Raw genomic sequence first — 20,447 nt, forward strand, 5'->3', positions numbered from 1 at the left:
CATAGATTGAGTTCCCTTATTCTTAGACACCAAACCTTGAAGTGAAACCTCTTTATAGCCTGCTCTAGATGATGTTCCTTCATCGATAACAACCACCCTATCTGACACACCACCATCTCTCTCAACTCCTTCCTTACCATTCCCTTCATTAGGAACCTTTATAGTTAAAGGACAATGACGATGTCATTCTGCCATAAAGTGACCCCATTTACCACATCCAAAATCGTGACCTGCAAATGTCTCCCACTTCAATTTAAAACAAAGTCTTTTCATTCCAGGTGTGTTTATACACACCCATCCTGGCCTCTTACGGCTTGTATCCCATAACACACAAAATCTGCACTTATTTGTAGCATTTGCATGTGGATATACCAACACTTTACCCATATGTTCCGGTGAACGAAACACTATATCATAAAACCCTTGTGGTCATGCATATATATTTTCAACACAATTTGGTGACATGATGGTGTTCAACCATTGTTTAATCCAACTAGTGTATGGGAGTTTCCTAGTAACAAACAATATAGCTACACGATAATAGAATACATCAAAAGATTGCAACACTACCTTAGCATCAACATCCACATCATGCACATCCTCATCATTGCATTCTTTCGCTTCATTTTCATTTTCTTCTACAATATCAGATAATAAGGTATTGGCAATTCCCCATAAATTATCCCAATTATAATGATCCTTGTCAACCTCATCACATATATTACTTTGGCATATGTCGTTTTTTTTCTCATTAATTTCCTCAATGCCCTTAAACCTCTTAGAGCTTCAAATGTCTTCCCTTTCACGATTACAATCAACCATCACATTACTCTTTTTTGGATCAATTGTTTCCATATCTATGTCCCCCAGATTTTGAGAGGAATTCATGTTTATATCCAGTATTCTTGATGTGATAGTGATACGAGATAAACACAAATTTTCATGAACAAGAAAGACAGTTGAAACTCACCCGATTGAAGAGGTCGAAGATGATGATTACAATAGAAGACCCGCACTGTGTTTTAAATATGTGGATGTCAACAACACACGACCTTATTTTAATCGTTGCTTTTTGCATAAACCACCAATTTTTACTTGCTATGAATATGTATCTCTCTATGTATGTAAAAATGACTAACAATAAGGTATTTTTTTACATGCAATTAATATAATTGTGTGATTTTACAAAAAAAAAAAATAGCAGATAAAAAATCTAGGGTTTAAGGCTCTCTTTCTCTCTCTCTCTCTCACACACACACACATAGTGCAAATGGGTGGACTCTCTCTCTCAGTGAATATGATTGAACTGTTCGATACGAGATAAACACAAATTTCCATGAACAAGAAAGACAGTTGAAACTCACCCGATTGAAGAGGTCGAAGATGATGATTACAATAGAAGACCCGCATTGTGTTTTAAATATGTGGATGTCAACAACACACGACCTTATTTTAATCGTTGCTTTTTGCATAAACCACCAATTTTTACTTGCTATGAATATGTATCTCTCTATGTATGTAAAAATAACTAACAATAAGGTATTTTTTTACATGCAATTAATATAATTCTGTGATTTTACAAAAAAAAAAAATAGCAGATAAAAAATCTAGGGTTTAAGGCTCTCTTTCTCTCTCTCTCTCACACACACACACACACTGCAAATGGGTGGACTTTCTCTCTCAGTGAATATGAGCGAACTGTTCGGTATGTCGCTATGTTCTATATTCTGTTTACCATTGATTCAATCTTCAACCAAGTCCACCTCGCAGCACCAACAGCGCAGTGCAGCAGATGTGAGGAAAGCCCGTCCAATTCGCGCCAATTCAGCATCAGCCCCTCCAACCATAGAAGAAGAACGGCCTCTCAACAAATACAGCTGCAGAGTGACACAGCCCAAATCACAAGGTGGTTCTCAAGCCATTTTCTATGGAGTTGGGCTCAGTGAAGATGACCTCAATAAACCTCAAATCGGCATTTCTTCAGTGTGGTACGAAGGAAATACATGTAATATGCATCTTCTCAAACTCTCTGAGAAGGTGAAAGAAGGTGTTGAAGAGGCAGGAATGGTTGGGTTCCGGTTTAACACCATTGGTGTGAGTGATGCTATCTCTATGGGCACGGAGGGTATGTCTTATAGCTTGCAATCTAGAGACTTGATTGCTGATAGTATCGAAACTGTCATGGGTGGTCAATGGTACGATGCAAATATTTCGATCCCTGGATGTGACAAGAACGTGAGTTAATTTTTTGGTCTACATTCTTCTGTCTTATTTATATAAAGTTAGATGTATGTATTATGTATGCATGTGTGTGTTTATGAATGTATGTATGAGTAGATGATTTAAGAAGCAAAAGCAACCTAGTTATTTTGTTGGAGCGATGGTCTTTTATTGTTATCATCAAGTTAACTATCAACTTTGAAGGTGAGTCCACAATTGAAGGAAAATTGTGGTTTCACATATAATAAGCTTGATGTGTTTAGATTAGAAACCTTCAAATATTGACACAAACTCTGTGAAGAAGGTTGATATTAAGATGAAGGTTCATATTAAGTTTACGGAAATACTGGTGGATAAATGGAGTTAAATTTTGATGTTAAAATGCAGATGCCGGGCACAATCATGGCCATGGCAAGAGTCAATCGTCCTGGCATTATGATCTATGGCGGAACTATTAAGGTAATAATGTACATTAATTAAAGAACCGGCTATACCCCGAACAATCCCCATTTGTGTTGATTTCTAGAAATTAATGCGAGGAACAAAAAGATATTATTTCATAAGGTTACAGAATACATGATTGTTGACTGGTCCATTTTGATTATGCTTTGTATGTAGAGTTTCCATCTTTCGATTCATGGTGCTTTTTTTTTGTGGCAGCCTGGTTTATCGGAGGGGAACACCTATGACATAGTTTCGGCTTTCCAGGTATTTAAATCCAATATAAGGAGTACTAGTGTTCATCTCTTGCATTGACTTGGGATTCTTTTATATCCCGTTTTCTATTCTATTTTGGTGGAAAGTCTAATGGTATGTGATTGCAATTTGGGAAGGTGTATGGTGAATATGTCAATGGATCTATTAGTGATGAACAACGCAAGAAAGTACTAAAGAACTCCTGTCCAGGAGCAGGGGCATGTGGGGGTATGTACACAGCAAACACTATGGCCACTGCCATAGAGACACTGGGGATGTCACTTCCTTACAGGTATTTACTTTCTACTAGTCGAAAATGATTAGCAGTACGGAATAATATGTACACATATATGTGGATAAATGTGTACATATGTATGGATGTGTATATGCCTGATGTCAGGAATTCTGAGGAGAAAGTTAACATTAATCAAATAAAACCAAAAAAATTGAAAAAACATTAAATAAGGTCATAGAAGAGAACACAATGACATGACATTGGATGTGTGTATGTAAGCATGAATAAAAATTGGTCTGCGTGTATTATGTGTGTACAATGTATGTATGCATAATAGTTTAGCTGTTCAGTGAAAGGATTTTCATGTAGGCATAAATATCTCTTTAAGCATATGAGTGAAAATGATGGATTCAATCTGCATCTACTAATGTTTATATTTTATGATGGCTTATTTCAGTTCCTCCATTCCTGCTGAAGACCCTTTGAAACTCGATGAATGCCGCATGGCTGGGAAATACATGTTAGAGCTTTTAAAGAAAGATTTGAAGCCTAGGGACATCATCACCAGAAAATCACTACACAATGCTATGGTTATGGTAATGGCTCTGGGTGGATCAACAAATGCTGTCCTTCACCTTATTGCCATAGCTAGGTAAAGTTCTCTCTTTTTGACCTTATTCTTGTTTATAGATACAAAGTAACAAATGTTTCTGTGACCATTTGTTTTCAAATCGGAAAATGAAAATATTAATTTCTATATCTATGATGCATATTGAACATTGTACAGATCAGTGGGAATAGATTTGAAACTTGATGATTTCCAGAAAGTGAGTGATAAGGTTCCCCTCCTTGCAGACCTCAAACCGAGTGGGAAATATGTCATGGAGGATCTTCACAAGGTAATTGATGATGCTAGATCATTGTAATAACATTCATGCATATGCAAGAATTAACCTATGTTTGGGGTATATTTTGAAAATTTTAATATCTTAGGTTGGAGGCACACCTGCAGTCATTAAATACTTGCTAAAGAAGGGTTTCATTGATGGTGATTGTATGACAGGTTTATTTTTAAGCTCTTTCTTTTAGCATGATAATATTATCTTGACATAAAGCTGGGAAAAATTACTTTAAATATGCTTGTGTATAGGAGATTCATAAAAGTATTCTTGCTTATTTGAAAAGCATATTCAAAGCATATTCGAAGTATATTCTTTGTTTCTATGAATTCAGTAACTGGAAAAACATTGGCCGAAAATGTGGCTGGATGCCCAGCATTGTCAGAAGGCCAGGCAAGTTATGTAATCCTATTCTCTTTTGCTAACTCATGAAGATTGATCTTTTGAAGGGATCATTTGGCATGATTTTGCTTTGAAACTTTTGGCAGAAAATAATCTTACCAATTGAGAAGCCCGTTAAGGAAACTGGACATATTCAAATTTTATATGGAAATTTGGCTCCTGAAGGGTCTGTAGCCAAGATAACTGGAAAAGAGGGCATGTACTTTTCAGGTAGATATTCTTGTCATTGAATTGAGTGAACCTCTATTTCTTCGATATCTTATCCTAATACCTGTAACTTTTTGGACATTCACCCAAACGTTGCTAATATTTTCCACAAATTTGCGGCAATACCCTTAATATGCACTTTATACCAATTGGGGGTGTTGCAAAATTTGAAATTATACAGTTGTTCTTAGCGTGTTTTCTTGGTTTTGATTCAAATTGATTTGATTGCAATTTTCTTAGTTTCAACAACTATGGTTAAAATATAGCTTTTATCCCTTGTTAATCTACTATATATAGATATTGCATAGTTTTTAAAAACACTATAGGTGTTCTGGTAAACGTCCAAAATGTAAGGATTTTTGGCTTGCCTTCCTTTGAATATATCTTATCTAATTGCAATTTCTTTTGCCTCAGTCATGGTTAAGTGATCAATGAAGAATTTTTCAGGTTCCGCTCGTGTTTTCGAAGGAGAAGAAGCAATGTTGAGTGCACTTTTAGAGAACCCACAAAGTTTTAAAGTAAATAAAATTAAAAACTTTGGCTTCTTCAACCAAAAATCCCACGAAGTTTGGTTCATAACATAATGTTTGTGAAGTAGGGAACGGTAATAGTTATCAGAGGTGAAGGCCCGAAAGGTGGTCCTGGCATGCCTGAAATTACCAGATATATCCAGAATGATATGAAATAGGGTTTTAAAAATGATATTGGAAGAAACATTACGGGGTATCAGATATTGTTACGGTATCTAGAATTTTGAAAAACCAAATTGGATGAAGAAGTCTCTCTCCATGCCAAACTTGTGAATCTTCTAGCGACTAGGTGGCATCCACTCTTTAACTTTTTGTCACCTGACTTTAAAACTAGAAATTTGTTGTCTTCAATGATTCTTTGATGCAGCTCTCAAATACGCTTGTGTTTGGAGTGCAACTTGTGATTGTCCAGTGCTTCATGCTTCTGTAGCCCAATGTTCTTGGTAATACGAACTTGTATTCCATGAAAAAATATTGTGTTCAACCTCATACAGTAGTTGGACATGCAATTAAGTAAAAATGAATTTTCGAAATAACTCTCATTTCACTTATAGAGATGATGAATTTAGATGTTCAAGGTTAACCCCCAATGCAGGTAGGGGGTCCCATAGCACTTGTTCAAGATGGGGATACAATCACCATCAATGTTGACAAACGGACAATAGACTTGCGGGGATTTCGCTGAAGCGGTAAGGTCTAACGTGGTGTACCTGTGGAACGGGTGTATAGACGCTAGCGAAACCAGGAGGGCCCTGGAACTGAACGTCGGGCAAGGGGGAATGAATCGGCTGATGGAAGAAGTGGCGGCTCGCCACGTGGAGACAGTCCACTACTCGGCGTCGGCAGGAATCCGGGTCGGGAGCGATGAAGGCCGGAAGACGAAGGACTCTGGGTTCTGGCCGTTGATGCTAGAAGGCCTCGCCGCCGTACGATTGAGGAAAGAGGAAGCGGACTACACGAAAAGACAGGTCCGGGAGGTAACTGGGTGGAGTGACCCGGTTGAAGAAAAGACGGGCTTCGTCGAAGCCGCGTGCCAGAACTACGAGGTTCTGATGGAAGAGAAGTGTGCGGGAGAGACAGGAGGGGCTGGACCCTCGGAACGGTATGAGACCCGGTTCGGGCAGAGGTAGAATGATGCCGGTGCACCCGACGCACCGGATAAGGCCAAGAAGGCCGATTACCGGTTGAGCACAAAGATCGAAAGGGCCACGGACCTACGAAAGGTCTTGGAGGAACGGATCCTCGACAACAAAGTGGAGCTGTCTTTGAGGGAAGTGCTCGGGATCGCCAAGAAGGAGTTCCACGACTCCATCGTAGACTTGGTGAAGCGAAAAAGGCTTTCGACGGAGCCGGAGACGGAGCCGGAGACGGAGAAGCCAGTGGAGGTGCGAACGACGCACCTAGAAGAGATGGCCCTGGAAGACGAGTTGGCGGAAAGCCACTATTCGAGGCTACATTGGGCCAGAGCCACTACGGAGACCCCCGTTAAGATCGGAGATGTCCAGGAGCCGGTGGTGGCGTTGGTAGACCACGGTTCGGAAATCAACCTGATGTCCATGGACTTTTACAAGAAGGGCAAGTGGCCGATCAACACCAAGCATGGGTGGAAAATACGAGCGGCGATGCGTGCCACGGAGGAGCTACACGGAGCCTGCCCAAATGTACGAGTGAAAATCGGTGATGTCGAGATCGATCATCACTTCTTTGTGTAGGAGACATCCTCGCACCCGGTGATACTCGGAGAACCATACATCACAACAGCACGAATGGAGACGAAGGTGCTGGACAACGGTTCGGTGTACGCGCGAGTCAAGAGCTAAGACATGCGTCACTCCGTTCAGTTTTTGACGGTCCGACCATACCGCGAGACCCTTGGCGGCGAAAATCGAGGGGATTTTTAAAGAGGGCTATCAAGGTGTGGGGCCGCGATAGTCCAGACACTCCGGAAAACCCCACACGTGTATTGTAGGCAGAAGAACTTGTACCATAGGTAGGAAGTTTTGGTTCTCCGATAGCGGAGGTTGTACAATAACCGGCGTCGCTGGTTGAGAGAAGAAGCGGGCAGAAGAGCAACTCAGGACATGCGGTGTTCTCGCCCCGGAAGAGGAAATCAACGGCGCCGTGGAGGCGGTCTCTCTTGACGACACCTTGGGGGAGTTATGGAAGGTGTTCGACGAGGGCCTTAGTGAAGACCGAACGATTCCGGTATGTTTGGAAAAGATGTACGAAGTCATCGCCGACTTCGATAGAGAACTGGACTCGGATCGGACGGCCCGAGTGGATACAAAGTACAAAATAGTGTATCGGAAGGTGAGGCCACTCAGGACACCCTTGCCGGAGGGCAACGAGTTACGAATGAAAGGGGTCGCGTCGGACCCGAGTTTACGAGATCCGGCCAACATAGGACATCGATTCATCGACATAACGCTACGAGAGCTCAAGGTCGGTGGGGTGGCTTTCTATTGCTGGCGGAGGAGGACCGGTTTCGGGGAATTCTCGGGAGGCACGAAAAGGCCTTCGCATTCTCGCCGGAGGAAATCGGGTGCGTAGACCCGATGATTGTAGAATCGATGGTGATCTTCACGGTACCGCATGTACTGTGGAATCTCAAACCGATTCCAGTACCCAGAGCTCACATCCCGAAGTTGATGGAGCTGCTTAAACAGAAGGTGGATATGGTCATCCTCGAACCGTCGAGTGCCCCATATTCTAATTGGTGGTTTACCGTGCCCAAGAAGAACGGCACGTTGTGCTTCATTCAAGACCTGCAACCAGTCAACAAGGTGACCATTCGGAACGCAAGAATCGGACCGGCCATAGACGAGTTCACGGAGGCCTTCGCGGCCGTGTGCCGATTTCTGATCAAAGAAGTGGAATGCAAGTACCGGTGCGTATGGAAGATCGTAGCCGACCGCGGAGAACTTAATGCACAAGAGGCTAAAGAGCTGTTTGACCGACTAGGTGTTAAACTCTCACTCCCCACGACGTACAATCCGGAGGCGAACAAGGTGGAATGCGGACACGGGCTGATCGTCAAAGCGTTAGTGCGGGTATGCGAAGGCCAAGTCAGAAATCGGTCGTGACTCCTACCCTATGCGTTGTGGGCCGACCGAACTACGCACAGTTCGGTAACCAGGTTCATGCCGACGGAGTTGATGTACGGGCAGAAGCCGGTCATGCCAATGGAGCGAACGATCTCCTCATGGGCTGCGGTGGACTGGAAGGACGAGAAGGCATGGATTCGACAGCTCGAGCGAAGACCGGAGGATGTGGAACGAGCCATGGAAAAGCCGTGGACCGCGAGGGTGAAGAACAAAGAACGATTCGACAGGACCCACCGACTACGGCCGAGGAAAATCGAGGAAGGCGACTGAGTTCTGGTATATGACAGCAGCCTCGACAACCAGCTCAAGGCAATACGGAAGTTTGTAAGGAGGTGGTTTGGGCCTTATGTGGTGGCAGGCGCCAACGACAATGGGACCTACCATCTCACGGAGCTCGACGGTATGAGGATGGCGATACCGGTGGTGGGAAAAAGGATCAAAGCATTTAAAAAGCAGCACGAGGATGAATCGGACCCGGAAGACCCGGAAGACTTGGATAATGAGGACGACCGGCTCAGAGCGAATGGAGATCCGGAGGATGAAGGGTAAGCACGGGCCGGTCTTCTCTAACAAGAGTCTATTTTGGCGCATACTGGTGGATGCGCGGTTAGATGGGGGCGGATGTCGTGGAGAAAACCGTCCCTAGCCGGAATCGGAGAATAATGAGCATGAATCGGCCCTTACACGCGGGCACAAGTTTTGTTATAATATATATAAATAGGTACAAGGCGGCTGATATAAATATCTTGGATAACACGCATTTGTTAGGTAGAAAATCGAGGCGTATCTTTGTCCGAAAGGACAGAGAATAAAGATGATGTAACGACCTCTCTCCTTGGGATATAAAAGAGAGGGAGAGGAATCGCAGAGGGGTTTTTTTTTTTGTCGAGGACGAAGTGCTCCCGGACTAGAGACCAAGCTCTGCTCCTCCGGCTTTCGATATCTTTCTCTGTGCAGGGTTTTGAGAGTCTAAATTTGCTCCGCGGAACGCTCGTGTGCTTCCGACAAGGTCTCCATCTCACTCTTCTGTGTGTGTGTGTGTGCGTGGTCGTGAGAGATTGTTGCGCACCATCCCACCAGTTGTAACCCCTTTTTGTTTGATATATTTATACACATACGAACATTTGTCTTCTTCCAATCGATCACGGTTTCTGTGTATTTGTCTATGTGTGTGGACGCACGACCGATGTCTTTCTTGCTCCTACTCCTGATCGATTATTCCTCGGTCCAAGTCCCCCGCGGTCCTGCCTCATTCTGTACGCACGCGCGTAACAACGCGACACCGGAGAGCTCACTGAACTCGTTCGGAAACTGCGGTTGAAGTTTGCCATGAAGGACCTCGGTTCGGCAAGACACATACTTGGTATAAAGATTAGTCGGCATCGCGATAAACGACAACTTTTCTTGTCTCAAACCGACTACATTGGATGTGTCTCTGAATGCTTCAACATGCACTCGACCAAGTCTGCTTTGACCCCGCTCCCCATTAACCTTCGGCTGTCTCAGCGAGACTGCCCGACGTCCGGTCCAGAGGGGAAAGATATAAAGTCGGTATCATATGCACTGGCAGTCGGTTCCCTTATGTACGCAATGGTCATGACACGGCCTGACCCCGCTCCCCATTAACCTTCGGCTGTCTCAGCGAGACTGCCCAACATCCGGTCTGGAGGGGAAAGATATAAAGTCGGTATTTTATGCACCAGCAATCGGCTCCCTTATGTACGCAATGGTTACGACACGGCTTGATATTTCTCACATCGTAGGAGTCGTTAGCAGATTCATGCACAACCTAGGCCGATCGCATTGGAACGCAGTCAAGCATGTGTTCAGATATCTAGTTGGCACAAAAGACCACGACATTCTTTTTGGCCCAAACTCAACCTCAGGCGTAGTCGGTTACACCGACTCAGACTTCGCTGACTGCGTGGACAGTCGGAAATCAACAACCGGATATTGTTTCAAATTCGGCAATGGAGCAATCTTGTGTAAAATTTGAAATTATATAGTTGTTCTTAGGGTGTTTTCTTGGTTTTGATTCAAATTGATTTGATTGCAATTTTCTTAGTTTCAACAACTATGGTTAAAATATAGCTTTTATCCCTTGTTAATCTACTATATATAGATATTGCATAGTTTTTAAAAACACTATAGGTGTTCTGGTAAACGTCCAAAATGTTAAGGATTTTTGGCTTGCCTTCCTTTGAATATATCGTATCTAATTGCAATTTCTTTTGCCTCAATCATGGTTAAGTGATCAATGAAGTCTTTTTCAGGTCCCGCTCGTGTTTTCGAAGGAGAAGAAGCAATGTTGAGTGCACTTTTAGAGGACCCACAAAGTTTTAAAGTAAATAAAATTAAAAACTTTTGCTTCTTCAACCAAAAATCCCATGAAGGTTGGTTCATAACATAATGTTTGTGAAGTAGGGAGCGGTAATAGTTATCAGAGGTGAAGGTCCGAAAGGTGGTCCTGGCATGCCTGAAATGCTCACACCAACGAGTGCTATCATGGGAGCTGGACTTGGAAAGGTGCGGTAATTAGTATGTCAGAACTCTTGTTTACACTTATAAATGTCATTGAGATTATTGAATATATAGTAACCATTCGGTTAAGTGCGCACTTTGAACGCAAGGAAGAAGTGCACACTTAACTGAACCACACACTTAGGGCTTTTTTACTCGAATCTTTTTTTCCCCAATTTTTTTTTCTTCTCATGCAAAACTTGTTTCGTAAAAACCATTCTTCTGGTTTTTCTTCTACAATAGAACTTTAACTCATAGGAAGCTAAACAAGTTTTTAATTAGTCTGTCAAGCTTGATCACTCTCACCTATTGTGGTAATCTATTCGTTGTTCTATTCTCCAATAAAACTTGAGCATTTCGTATGTTGAAGATTGTTCTAATTTGTTTATAGAATTTTTTAGCTAATGGAAGTGATTTTCAAGGTTTCAACCCTAGGAAAACCTTTTCTTTAATGTGAAATTGCAAGTTTTTTCTCTTATGGATGTTGAGTAATTGGAACTATCATCTTGAAAGCAACTATTTTTGACCCTACAATCCAGTTTATGGAGCTTTATAGGCGCAAATATATTATGAAATTTGTGTTTTCTTGCATGGATTAGAACTCTGCATAAAGTAAGAAGAAGATGAACCAGAAAGGAGAGGGAGCAAGGAGAAGGAATTACAAGAAAGAAATAAAAGAAGGAAGTAGAAGATGATGAAGAGGGAAAGGGGAAGTAGAAGGAATAATAAGAATTAAGAACTCATTAGAAGAAGGGAAGGAGTATTAGTACCAACAAACATCATGAAAAGGAAATACATACTATAAAAGAAGAAGAATCAAGGAGATGCAATGGATCAAGAAGAACGAAACAAATTAGGATCAATAAGAATCGAGAAAAATTAGTGGTAGAGGATAGAATAAGGAAAAGAAGGAAGAAGAATAAGAAGCATAAGAAGAAGCATCAATAACAGGAAGCAATAGAAAGAGTAATGGGGTAAGGAAGTAGTAGGAAGGAGGGAACGAAGAGGAATAAATGATATCACTCAATGTGAAATTAGCTAATTAGCATACATATCACTCAATGTCAAATTGGCTAATTAGCATACATATCACTCAATGTCAAATTGGCTAATTAGCATACATATCACTCAATGTGCAATAAATCTGATTTTTGTATGATTTTATTGTTTTCTTAATGTTTGGAACATAGTTTAAATTTGGTTAGATGTAATTTCATCATGAAACAATGTAATTTGATCGGGATTTTGACCTCTATAAAATGTGCACTTAATAGAATGGCACACTTAAGTGGGCACACACTTAACCAAATGGTTACTGTATATGATATAAATTTCGTGTCAACCAGTTTTATGTTAGAGAAACCATCTGTAAGGGACATATTTTGCATTAAAGGTTTTCATATCTATTGAAACTTAGAAAAATCCTCTAGTTTGTCATTATTTTGAATATCAACTGGCTTTTATCCATATAAGTTTAATGAAATTATAGTTTTATGTAGAGAAAACATATTGTTGGGAAATTTGGTCCCTCTAGATGGGAATCGGACGAGCTGGAGGAAGAAACCAGACCGGAAGGTATCCGACTGGATCCGGTGTGAATTAGAAGTAGGGAAATATTAGTAAATATGTTTGGATGCGTTTGTTGAGGCTATATTTAACAATCGGCAACAGTTCGGTTTGAACTGAACCGAACCGCAAAACCGCGGTTTAACGGCTTAACAGTTTCAACAGTTCGGTTCGGTTTCAACAGTCAAAAACCGCGGTTTAAACGGTTTTTTATTTTTATTTTAAAAAAATTTTAAAAATTGTTTTTAAACAATCTTTTCATTTTTAGACCTTATTCTCACATTTTAGGAACATCTTAAAAATTTTAAAATTTAATAAAAATGAAATATTATAAATTTTAAAAAATAAAAAATTTGACCTATGTTGAAAAACCGAAACCAAACCATGAAACCACGGTTTTTACGGTTTAATGGTTTAAAGGTTTGAAAAATGATTACTGGTTCGGTTTAATGTTTTCATGTTTCGGTTCAGGTTTCAATAATATTAAATGGTTCGGTTTGGACCCTCTCAAATTGAACCAAACCAAACCGTTGCCGATTGTTAGCCATATTTGTAAATAGCCCTTGTCATGAATTGAGAGTAGGAGAGATCAAAGGTTACAAAGAGTAGGCTAAGAGGCTGAAGACTGGCGTTGAACCGAATGAGTTGTAATGAATAAATAGACACTTATTTATAGGTCTTTATGGAGTATTCTAGAATGTTCTCGAATATTTAAGATATTTAATATAATCATGGAATATTTTAGAATGTTCTAGAATACTCTAAATATCTTGTAATAACTAATAATATTATTATTATGAGTATACAACATATATGTTATTATAATGGTTAAAAGGTCTAACACATGGACAAAGACGTTGTGGGTTCGAATCCTTGGAAGCGAAATTGTATGTCATGAAACTCTAAATATCTTGTAATAACTAATAATATAATTATTATGGCTATACATCATATATGTTTTTTTATAATGGTTAAAGGTCTAAACACATAGACAAAGATGTTGTGGGTTCGAATACTTGTAAGCCAAACTGTATGTCTTCATGACATTATCCCCCTTTTCGACGACGAGTTCCACGAGTCAAAAGACAAGACTTTGAACTGGGCTTATGAGGATATTTGTTGTGAAATGCAGCAACCATGTTGGAGGCATTAGCAAGATTCTCAGGAGGCTCCCATGTTCGCTCATTAGGTGTATAACCAAACCAGTCAACCAAATAATACATTTTGTTGCGGATGACCTTGGAGTCGAGAATGAGAACAACTTCATAATCAGATACATTAGAAACTTCGATTGGAGGTGGGGGAGATGTAAGACGACCCGGAATAGAGTTTCTTGCCATTGTTGATTCTTTTCAACAATGGTATCATTTCTTGGAGGGTTCTTCTCAACATATCATTGTTTACGATGATCACAAAAAGCTAACGTACTTCCAACGTGCTCGAGTCTTGAGTCGTCGACAAGCTTGTTGGGCGCAATTCTTAACTCGTTTTGATTTTGTCATTCTATATTGCCTTGGTTTGAACTGAATGAGTTGTAATGAATGAATCGACACCTATTTATAGGTCCTTATGGAGTATTCTAGAATGTTCTAGAATATTTATGATATTTAATATAATCATGGAATATTCTAGAATGTTCTAGAATACTCTAAATATTCTGTAATAACTAATAATATAATTATTATGACTATACAACATATATGTTATTATAATGGTTAAAGGTCTAACAATAGACAAAGACGTGGGTTTGAATCATTGTAAGCGAAATTGTATGTCATGAAACTCTAAATATCTTGTAATAACTAATAATATAATTATTATGACTATACATTATATATGTTTTTATAATGGTTAAAGGTCTAACACATAGACAAAGACATTGTGGGTTCGAATCCTTGTAAGCCAAACTGTAGTGAATTTTTTTTAGTATTGTACAGTGTGAGTGAGTGTTAGTCATCTCGTTGAGTGAGTTGTGGGTGGAATTGCATATAGCAAGTGCGAGGTTGTTGCCTTTGCAGCAGGGCAGCCATAGCCAAAGAGAGAGAGAGAAAGAAAAAGAGGTAGCGAGAGCTTCTCCATTATAACCGGTTGTCGACAAAGTGTACGAGCTCAAGTTGGTGCCTGCGAGTTCGTTCCTTGTATATTTCTCTCATAGTGATTTGTTCGGTGTTTGTGGACACTCGTGGTTTTTTACCCAATTAGGGGTTTTTTCCACGTAAAGATCTTGTGCACATTTATTTCAGTTTTCTCTATATTTTTGCTTGTGTTCCCTATTCCACATTCAACTCGGTTGTGGTCGAATTCATGGACGAGAAGACTATTGCCTATTGGGAGGAGTCGAACACATCCTCTGCACTCGGAAGTCGACAGCCGACTAAAGAACAAGGAGACTTGATTGAATTCGGACCAGGGGATTGGTTTGGTCGGAGATCAGTCGGGAGTCGGTAGTCGAGAGTCGCACACGGTGTCGGAATTAACGAGGAAGAAGAAGGAGCCGACTCCAACCCAGATGAAGAACCAATCGACGGAGAAGAAGAAAATCCTAGCGAGCCGACTAAGGAAATTAGAGGAAGATGATACCCTATGAGAGAAAGAAGGCCCCCACGAAGATTTCCGAATAAGGAATATGTGTTGCTAACCGACGAGGGGGAGGCGGAAAGCTTCGATGAAGTAAGGAAAGACACCTACAACAGAGAGTGGCTAAGGGCCATGCAGGACGAGATGGATTCCCAACATTAAAACCACACATATGAGCTGATGGAGTTGCCAAAAGGAAAGAGGGCACTCCGAAACAAGTCGGTGTATAAGCTGAAACTGGGAGATGGTGGGAATCCACCTATATATAAAGCCTGAATCGTTATAAAAGGCTTTCAACAAAAGAAGGGTGTCGTTTCAACGAAATATTTGACCCGGTGGTCAAAATGACCTCCATTCGAACAATGCTGAGCATAGCGGCAAGAATGGACCTTGAGGTCGAACAATTGGACGTCAAGACAACATTCTTGCACTGTGACCTCAAAGAAGAGATCTACATGCAATAGCCAGAAAGATTCGTTCAAAAAGGGAAAGATAACCTTATGTGTCGGTTGAAGAAGAGCTTATATGGACTAAAGCAAGCTCCCCGGTAATGGTACCGGAAGTTCGACTCCTTCATGACCGATCAAGGATACCACAAGACGCAGGCCGACCATTGCGTGTTCATGAAGAAGTTCGACAGAGGAAACTTCCTAATCCTCCTGTTGTACGTGGACGACATGCTAATCGTCGGATGGGACCGTATCAAAATCGAGATGTTGAAGAAGGCCTTGAGTAGGTCCTTCTCAATGAAAGTTATGGGACCGGTGAGACATATCTTAGGGATGCATATAGTTTGGGACCGGACGAAGAAGTTATTGTGGCTGTCACAAGAGAAGCACATGACAAAGGTGCTCCAAAGGTTCAGCATGGAGGATGCAAAGCCGGTTGGGTCGACACTTCCGGCAAATTGCAAGTTGTTCAGGAAACAAAGTCCGAAGACAAAGATGGAGAAAGCCGAGATGATGAAGGTACCTTATGCCTCAGCAGTCAGAAGGTGCTCCAAAGGTTCAGCATGGAGGATGCAAAGCCGGTTGGGTCGATGACACTTCCGGCAAATTGCAAGTTGTTCAAGAAACAAAGTCCGAAGACAAAGATGGAGAAAGCCGAGATGATGAAGGTACCTTATGCCTCAGCAGTCAGGAGCCTAATGTACGCAATGGTGTGTACCCGGCCGAACATCGGATATGCAATCGGAATGGTCAGCCGGTTCATGAGCAATCCGGGAAGAGAGCATTGGGCAGAGGTCAAGTGGATACTCTAATACTTGAAGGGCACCACGAGCATGTGCCTCCGATTCGGCTCCGATAAACCCTATTGGAAGGTTTTACTAATTCGGACATGTCGGCTGGTGTAGATACCAGCCGGTTCACGTCCAAATACATCATGACCTATGCAAGGGGAGTTGTATCGTGGCAGTGGAGACTGCAAAAATCCGTGGCACTGTCGACAACGAAAGCGGATTACATGGCGGTTGTAGAAGCCGGCAAGGAAATAATCTAGATGAAGGACTTCATTGGAGAGTTAGGGATCTAACATGAGGAATTCTGGCTCTACTACAACAATCAAAGTGCCATTCACCTTGCGAAAAACGTGGCTTGCCACTCCAGGTCCAAGCACATCCAGAGGAGATATCACTGGCTCCATGAGATCCACACGGAGGAGAACGGGTCGGACATGTGCCAGAGACGGATCAGATTGAGAAGTTGGACATGTGCCAGAGACGGATCAGATTGACAAGACATCCCATGCCAGAGGTAAGGGGGAGTTTGTTGGAAAAATCGGTTCCTCTAGATGGGAATCAGACGAGCCAGAGGAAGAAACCGGACCGGATGGATCCGGAAGGTATCCGCCGGATCTGGTGTGAATCAAAAGTAGGGACATATTAGTAAATATGTTTGGATGCGCCTGTTGAGGCCATATTTGTAAATAGCCCCAAAGTTATATAAGTATAAATATAACTAGGGAAATAAGATGTAGTGAGTTTTTTTTTGTACAGTGTGAGTGAGTGTTAGTCATCTCGTTGAGTGAGTTGTGGGTGTAACTGCATATAGCACGCACGAGGTTGTTGCCTCTGCAGTAGGGCAGCCATAGCTAGAGAGAGAGAGAAAGAAAAAGAGGTAGCGAGAGCTTCTCCATTGTAACCGCTTGTCGGCGAAGTGTACGAGCTCAGGTCAGTGCCTGCGAGTTTGTTCCTTGTATATTTCTCTCATAGTGATTTGTTCAGTGTCTGTGGACACCCGTGGTTTGTTCCCCAATTAGGGGGTTTTTCCATGTAAAGATCTTGTGCACATTTATTTCGGTTTTCTCTCTATTTCTGTGTGTGTTCCCTATTCCACATTCGACTCGGTTGTGTCCGAGTTCCTGTTTATCTATCACATATCAAGGACACAGATTTTGCAGTTTTCTTAATTTATGAGTAATTTTGAATATCAGTTGACTTTTATAGATATGAATTCCATGGAACTGTAATTTTGTGTAGAAAAACTACACATATTTTCATATGTTTTTGACTGGTAAAAATGCTAATTATCTCCACATTTGGCTTCAATGAGGACTAAGATTTTGGAATGAAGGTGTTTCCTATTTTTAACTGGTAAATGTATGCTTGTACTTCTGTTTTCAGCGAGCCCTGGTTTGGAGAGTTGTCCTCTTTGTTTACATTCTTTTCCCTCCATAGAGCGTGAATATGCAGCTTGGTCTTTGATGTGTCAATATCTTTGTTTTTAATTGAATCTAGAGTTCTATACTTATGTTTGTTTTTGTTATGCCTAGGATGTTGCACTCTTGACAGATGGGCGCTTTTCTGGTGGGTCGCATGGCTTTGTCGTTGGTCACATATGCCCTGAGTCACAGGTACCAAAAAGTCTTTTGGTATTTTAAATTCTTTTATCTTTCTGCCCAATGTCATGCCAACTGGTGATTTCCATATATCGGAGAAGAAACAAAGAAGGGGCATTTGTTTGAGTGCTTCTGATAACTAAATTACCAGATATATCCAGAATGATATGAAATAGGGTTTTAAAAATAATATTGGAAGAAACATTACGGGGTATCAGATATTGTTACAGTATCTGGAATGTTGAAAAACCAAATTGGATGAAGAAGTCTCTCTCCATGCCAAACTTTGTGAATCTTCTAGCGACTAGGTGGCATCCACTCTTTAACTTTTTGTCACCTGACTTTAAAACTAGAAATTTGGTCTTCAATGATTCTTTGATGCAGCTCTCAAATACACTTGTGTTTGAAGTGCAACTTGTGACTGTCCAGTGCTCTATGCTTCTGTAGCCCAATGTTCTTGGTAATACGAACTTGTATTCCATGAAAAAATATTGTGTTCAACCTCATACAGTAGTTGGACATGCAATTAAGTAAAAATGAATTTTCGAAATAACTCTCATTTCACTTCTTGAGATGATGAATTTAGATGTTCAAGATTAACCCCCAATGCAGGTAGGGGGTCCCATAGCACTCGTTCAAGATGGGGATACAATCACCATCAATGTTGACAAACGGACAATAGACTTGGAGGTCAGTGCTGAAGAATTAGTCACTCGAAGGAATATTTGGAAAGCAAATCCTTTCAAAGCCACTCAGGGTACTTTGTACAAGGTAAAAAGAACAATGTTAAGTAATGCAAAGATATATATTTAAAAGCAAACATTCGAATCTGCTATAAGTTTTAGGTTAATTTTTTCTGTCTGGATGCGCAGTACATAAAGAATGTAAAGTCCGCGTCTGATGGATGTGTTACTGATGAGTAATAATATGGAAGTGAAGGGGCAGACATTTTGGTCAAAAGGGGTATTATTCTTGTCTTTTTTGTCCTCAATTTGATCCGCATGTGGAAAGTACTTTGCTTTATTAAGTCAGATTTGTTATGCATGGAAACCATGGGAAAAATACCCAGGACATCTATAGGTTTTAACAAAGTTTTTGTAAGGTTTTATTGCCTTTATAGGTGTATCCAACTGTGCAAGCTAATTTTTGTTTATTAGTGAATGAGATGACAATTCCCGATTGCTAATTTGTGTGTGATGAAAGTTCTGAGTGAAAAATAGGAATTTGCATTTTCCCTTTCTTGAATGAATATCCATGGAATTATTGAATAGGAATTTTGAATTTTGAATTTCTTCAATGAATATCCATGGAATTATTGAATAGGAATTTGCATTTTCCCTTTATTCAATGAATATCCATGGAATGATTGCAATCATTTATTGATTTGTTCCAGGAATAAATCTCATCTCCTATGTTATGATTCTTATCATCTATTTGATTTGTTCCTTCTTTCAAATTAAATGGCTTGTATCCTTATATTTCATTTCGCACTCTCTCATCTCCCTTGCTAATATTTGAAACTAATGTTTTATGTTCAGAGTGCTGGTGAATAGTTCTTAAGAGATGGTGATAAAAGGCCAATTATGAATTGTTGGCGTCTCCAGTGTGGCTAGTATACAAACTAAGCAATACAATAAAGAAGACTCTTAGCAACCATTAAAAACTTATTTTGAAGATCGCAAGAGATAGATAGGGTTTATACATGCACAACACACACAATAATGGTTCATTGAGAATTTATCCAGTTTTTTTTCTCAAGAGACATTACTTGACGTAAGGCTTTTCATTATAGAGTTTTTGTTAAAGGTGCTTTGCAAAAGAGTGCCCTTGTTTGAAAACTTGTTTCTACATGTTACAATTTTACAATGGCAAAGTACCTGACATTTGCATGGCATGTGAAAACCTTCATGAAGTTCGACACTCAGTTAATCTATTGTTTTTCAAATTTTACAAGTCTCAAAACATCAAGCAAAAGGTTCTTTCATTTGTTAAAGTTTTAATTTTTATATTTGAATGATAAATTCAATTATAAAGTTATATTTTAATGATAAATTCAATTATAAAGTTATATTTTAATGATAAATTCAATTATAAATTCTTCTCTGATCGGTTTCTAGAAGTAAATTCATAGCTATTTTGCATTTACATAAGAGGTAAGTCAGAATGGTTGTCGGTAGGGGTTGAATGAGTATAGAGAGATTTTATTATTATTTTCGGAAATGAAATATGTTGTGATTGAAAGCGACATCTTCTTGAAGTGTGTCTATATTAGTGACCGTGGATGTTTGAGAATTTTATTAATGAGCATTGCTATTGAGAGTGCACATTGTGATTGCGAGGGAAATGTGTAATGAGTGGAAAGTAGAGGTGGAGCATAATAGCAAAGAGTGTTAGTCGTATTTATGCACTATTAATAATCAAGTCACCACATGTATCTCAGTGTGTTGTATCACATTGAAGATGTTGGGATTTCGGTCCCTCCGGACGGGATGTCTCCGGAGATAAATGACGGCAAGCCCGGTTGCGGTTACGGAACCAGATGATGAAGAGTACCGGGCATGAAGCCGGATGAAGTGTACCCGGATGCGGATCCGGATGGTGAAGAGTACCCGGATACGGATCCGGATGACGAAGACCCCGGATACGGAGTCGG

General features: G+C 40.5%; 1 protein-coding gene across 1 annotated transcript; it reads left to right on the top strand.

Moving 5' to 3' along the window:
- The first annotated feature begins 1,692 nt into the window (after positions 1–1,692).
- On the top strand, positions 1,693–19,742 carry LOC147863481 (dihydroxy-acid dehydratase, chloroplastic-like). Its single transcript, XM_087319507.1, has 15 exons — positions 1,693–2,235; positions 2,608–2,679; positions 2,881–2,928; positions 3,054–3,208; positions 3,609–3,803; positions 3,939–4,050; positions 4,145–4,214; positions 4,385–4,443; positions 4,539–4,662; positions 10,567–10,637; positions 10,718–10,819; positions 17,729–17,809; positions 18,407–18,565; positions 18,667–18,757; positions 19,333–19,742. Exons 1-14 carry the CDS (start codon positions 1,708–1,710, stop codon positions 18,715–18,717), a joined length of 1,827 nt encoding a protein of 608 aa, XP_087175633.1. The 5' UTR covers positions 1,693–1,707; the 3' UTR covers positions 18,718–18,757; positions 19,333–19,742.
- The last annotated feature ends 705 nt before the right edge of the window (positions 19,743–20,447 follow it).

The sequence above is a fragment of the Azolla caroliniana genome, unplaced genomic scaffold (assembly GCF_043228905.1).
Source record: "Azolla caroliniana isolate FFs.n. ecotype wild unplaced genomic scaffold, voAzoCaro1.0.p SCAF_5, whole genome shotgun sequence".
In the NCBI taxonomy this organism is placed as follows: Eukaryota; Viridiplantae; Streptophyta; class Polypodiopsida; order Salviniales; family Salviniaceae; genus Azolla; species Azolla caroliniana.

What these genes read in the sequence shown, in the direction of transcription:
- LOC147863481 (XM_087319507.1), top strand. Translation starts at nt 1,708, where the DNA reads ATGTCGCTATGTTCTATATTCTGTTTACCATTGATTCAATCTTCAACC. An exon ending in TCCCTGGATGTGACAAGAAC is followed by an intron (nt 2,236 to 2,607) that starts GTGAGTTAATTT and finishes GTTAAAATGCAG; the next exon opens with ATGCCGGGCACAATCATGGC. An exon ending in ACATAGTTTCGGCTTTCCAG is followed by an intron (nt 2,929 to 3,053) that starts GTATTTAAATCC and finishes CAATTTGGGAAG; the next exon opens with GTGTATGGTGAATATGTCAA.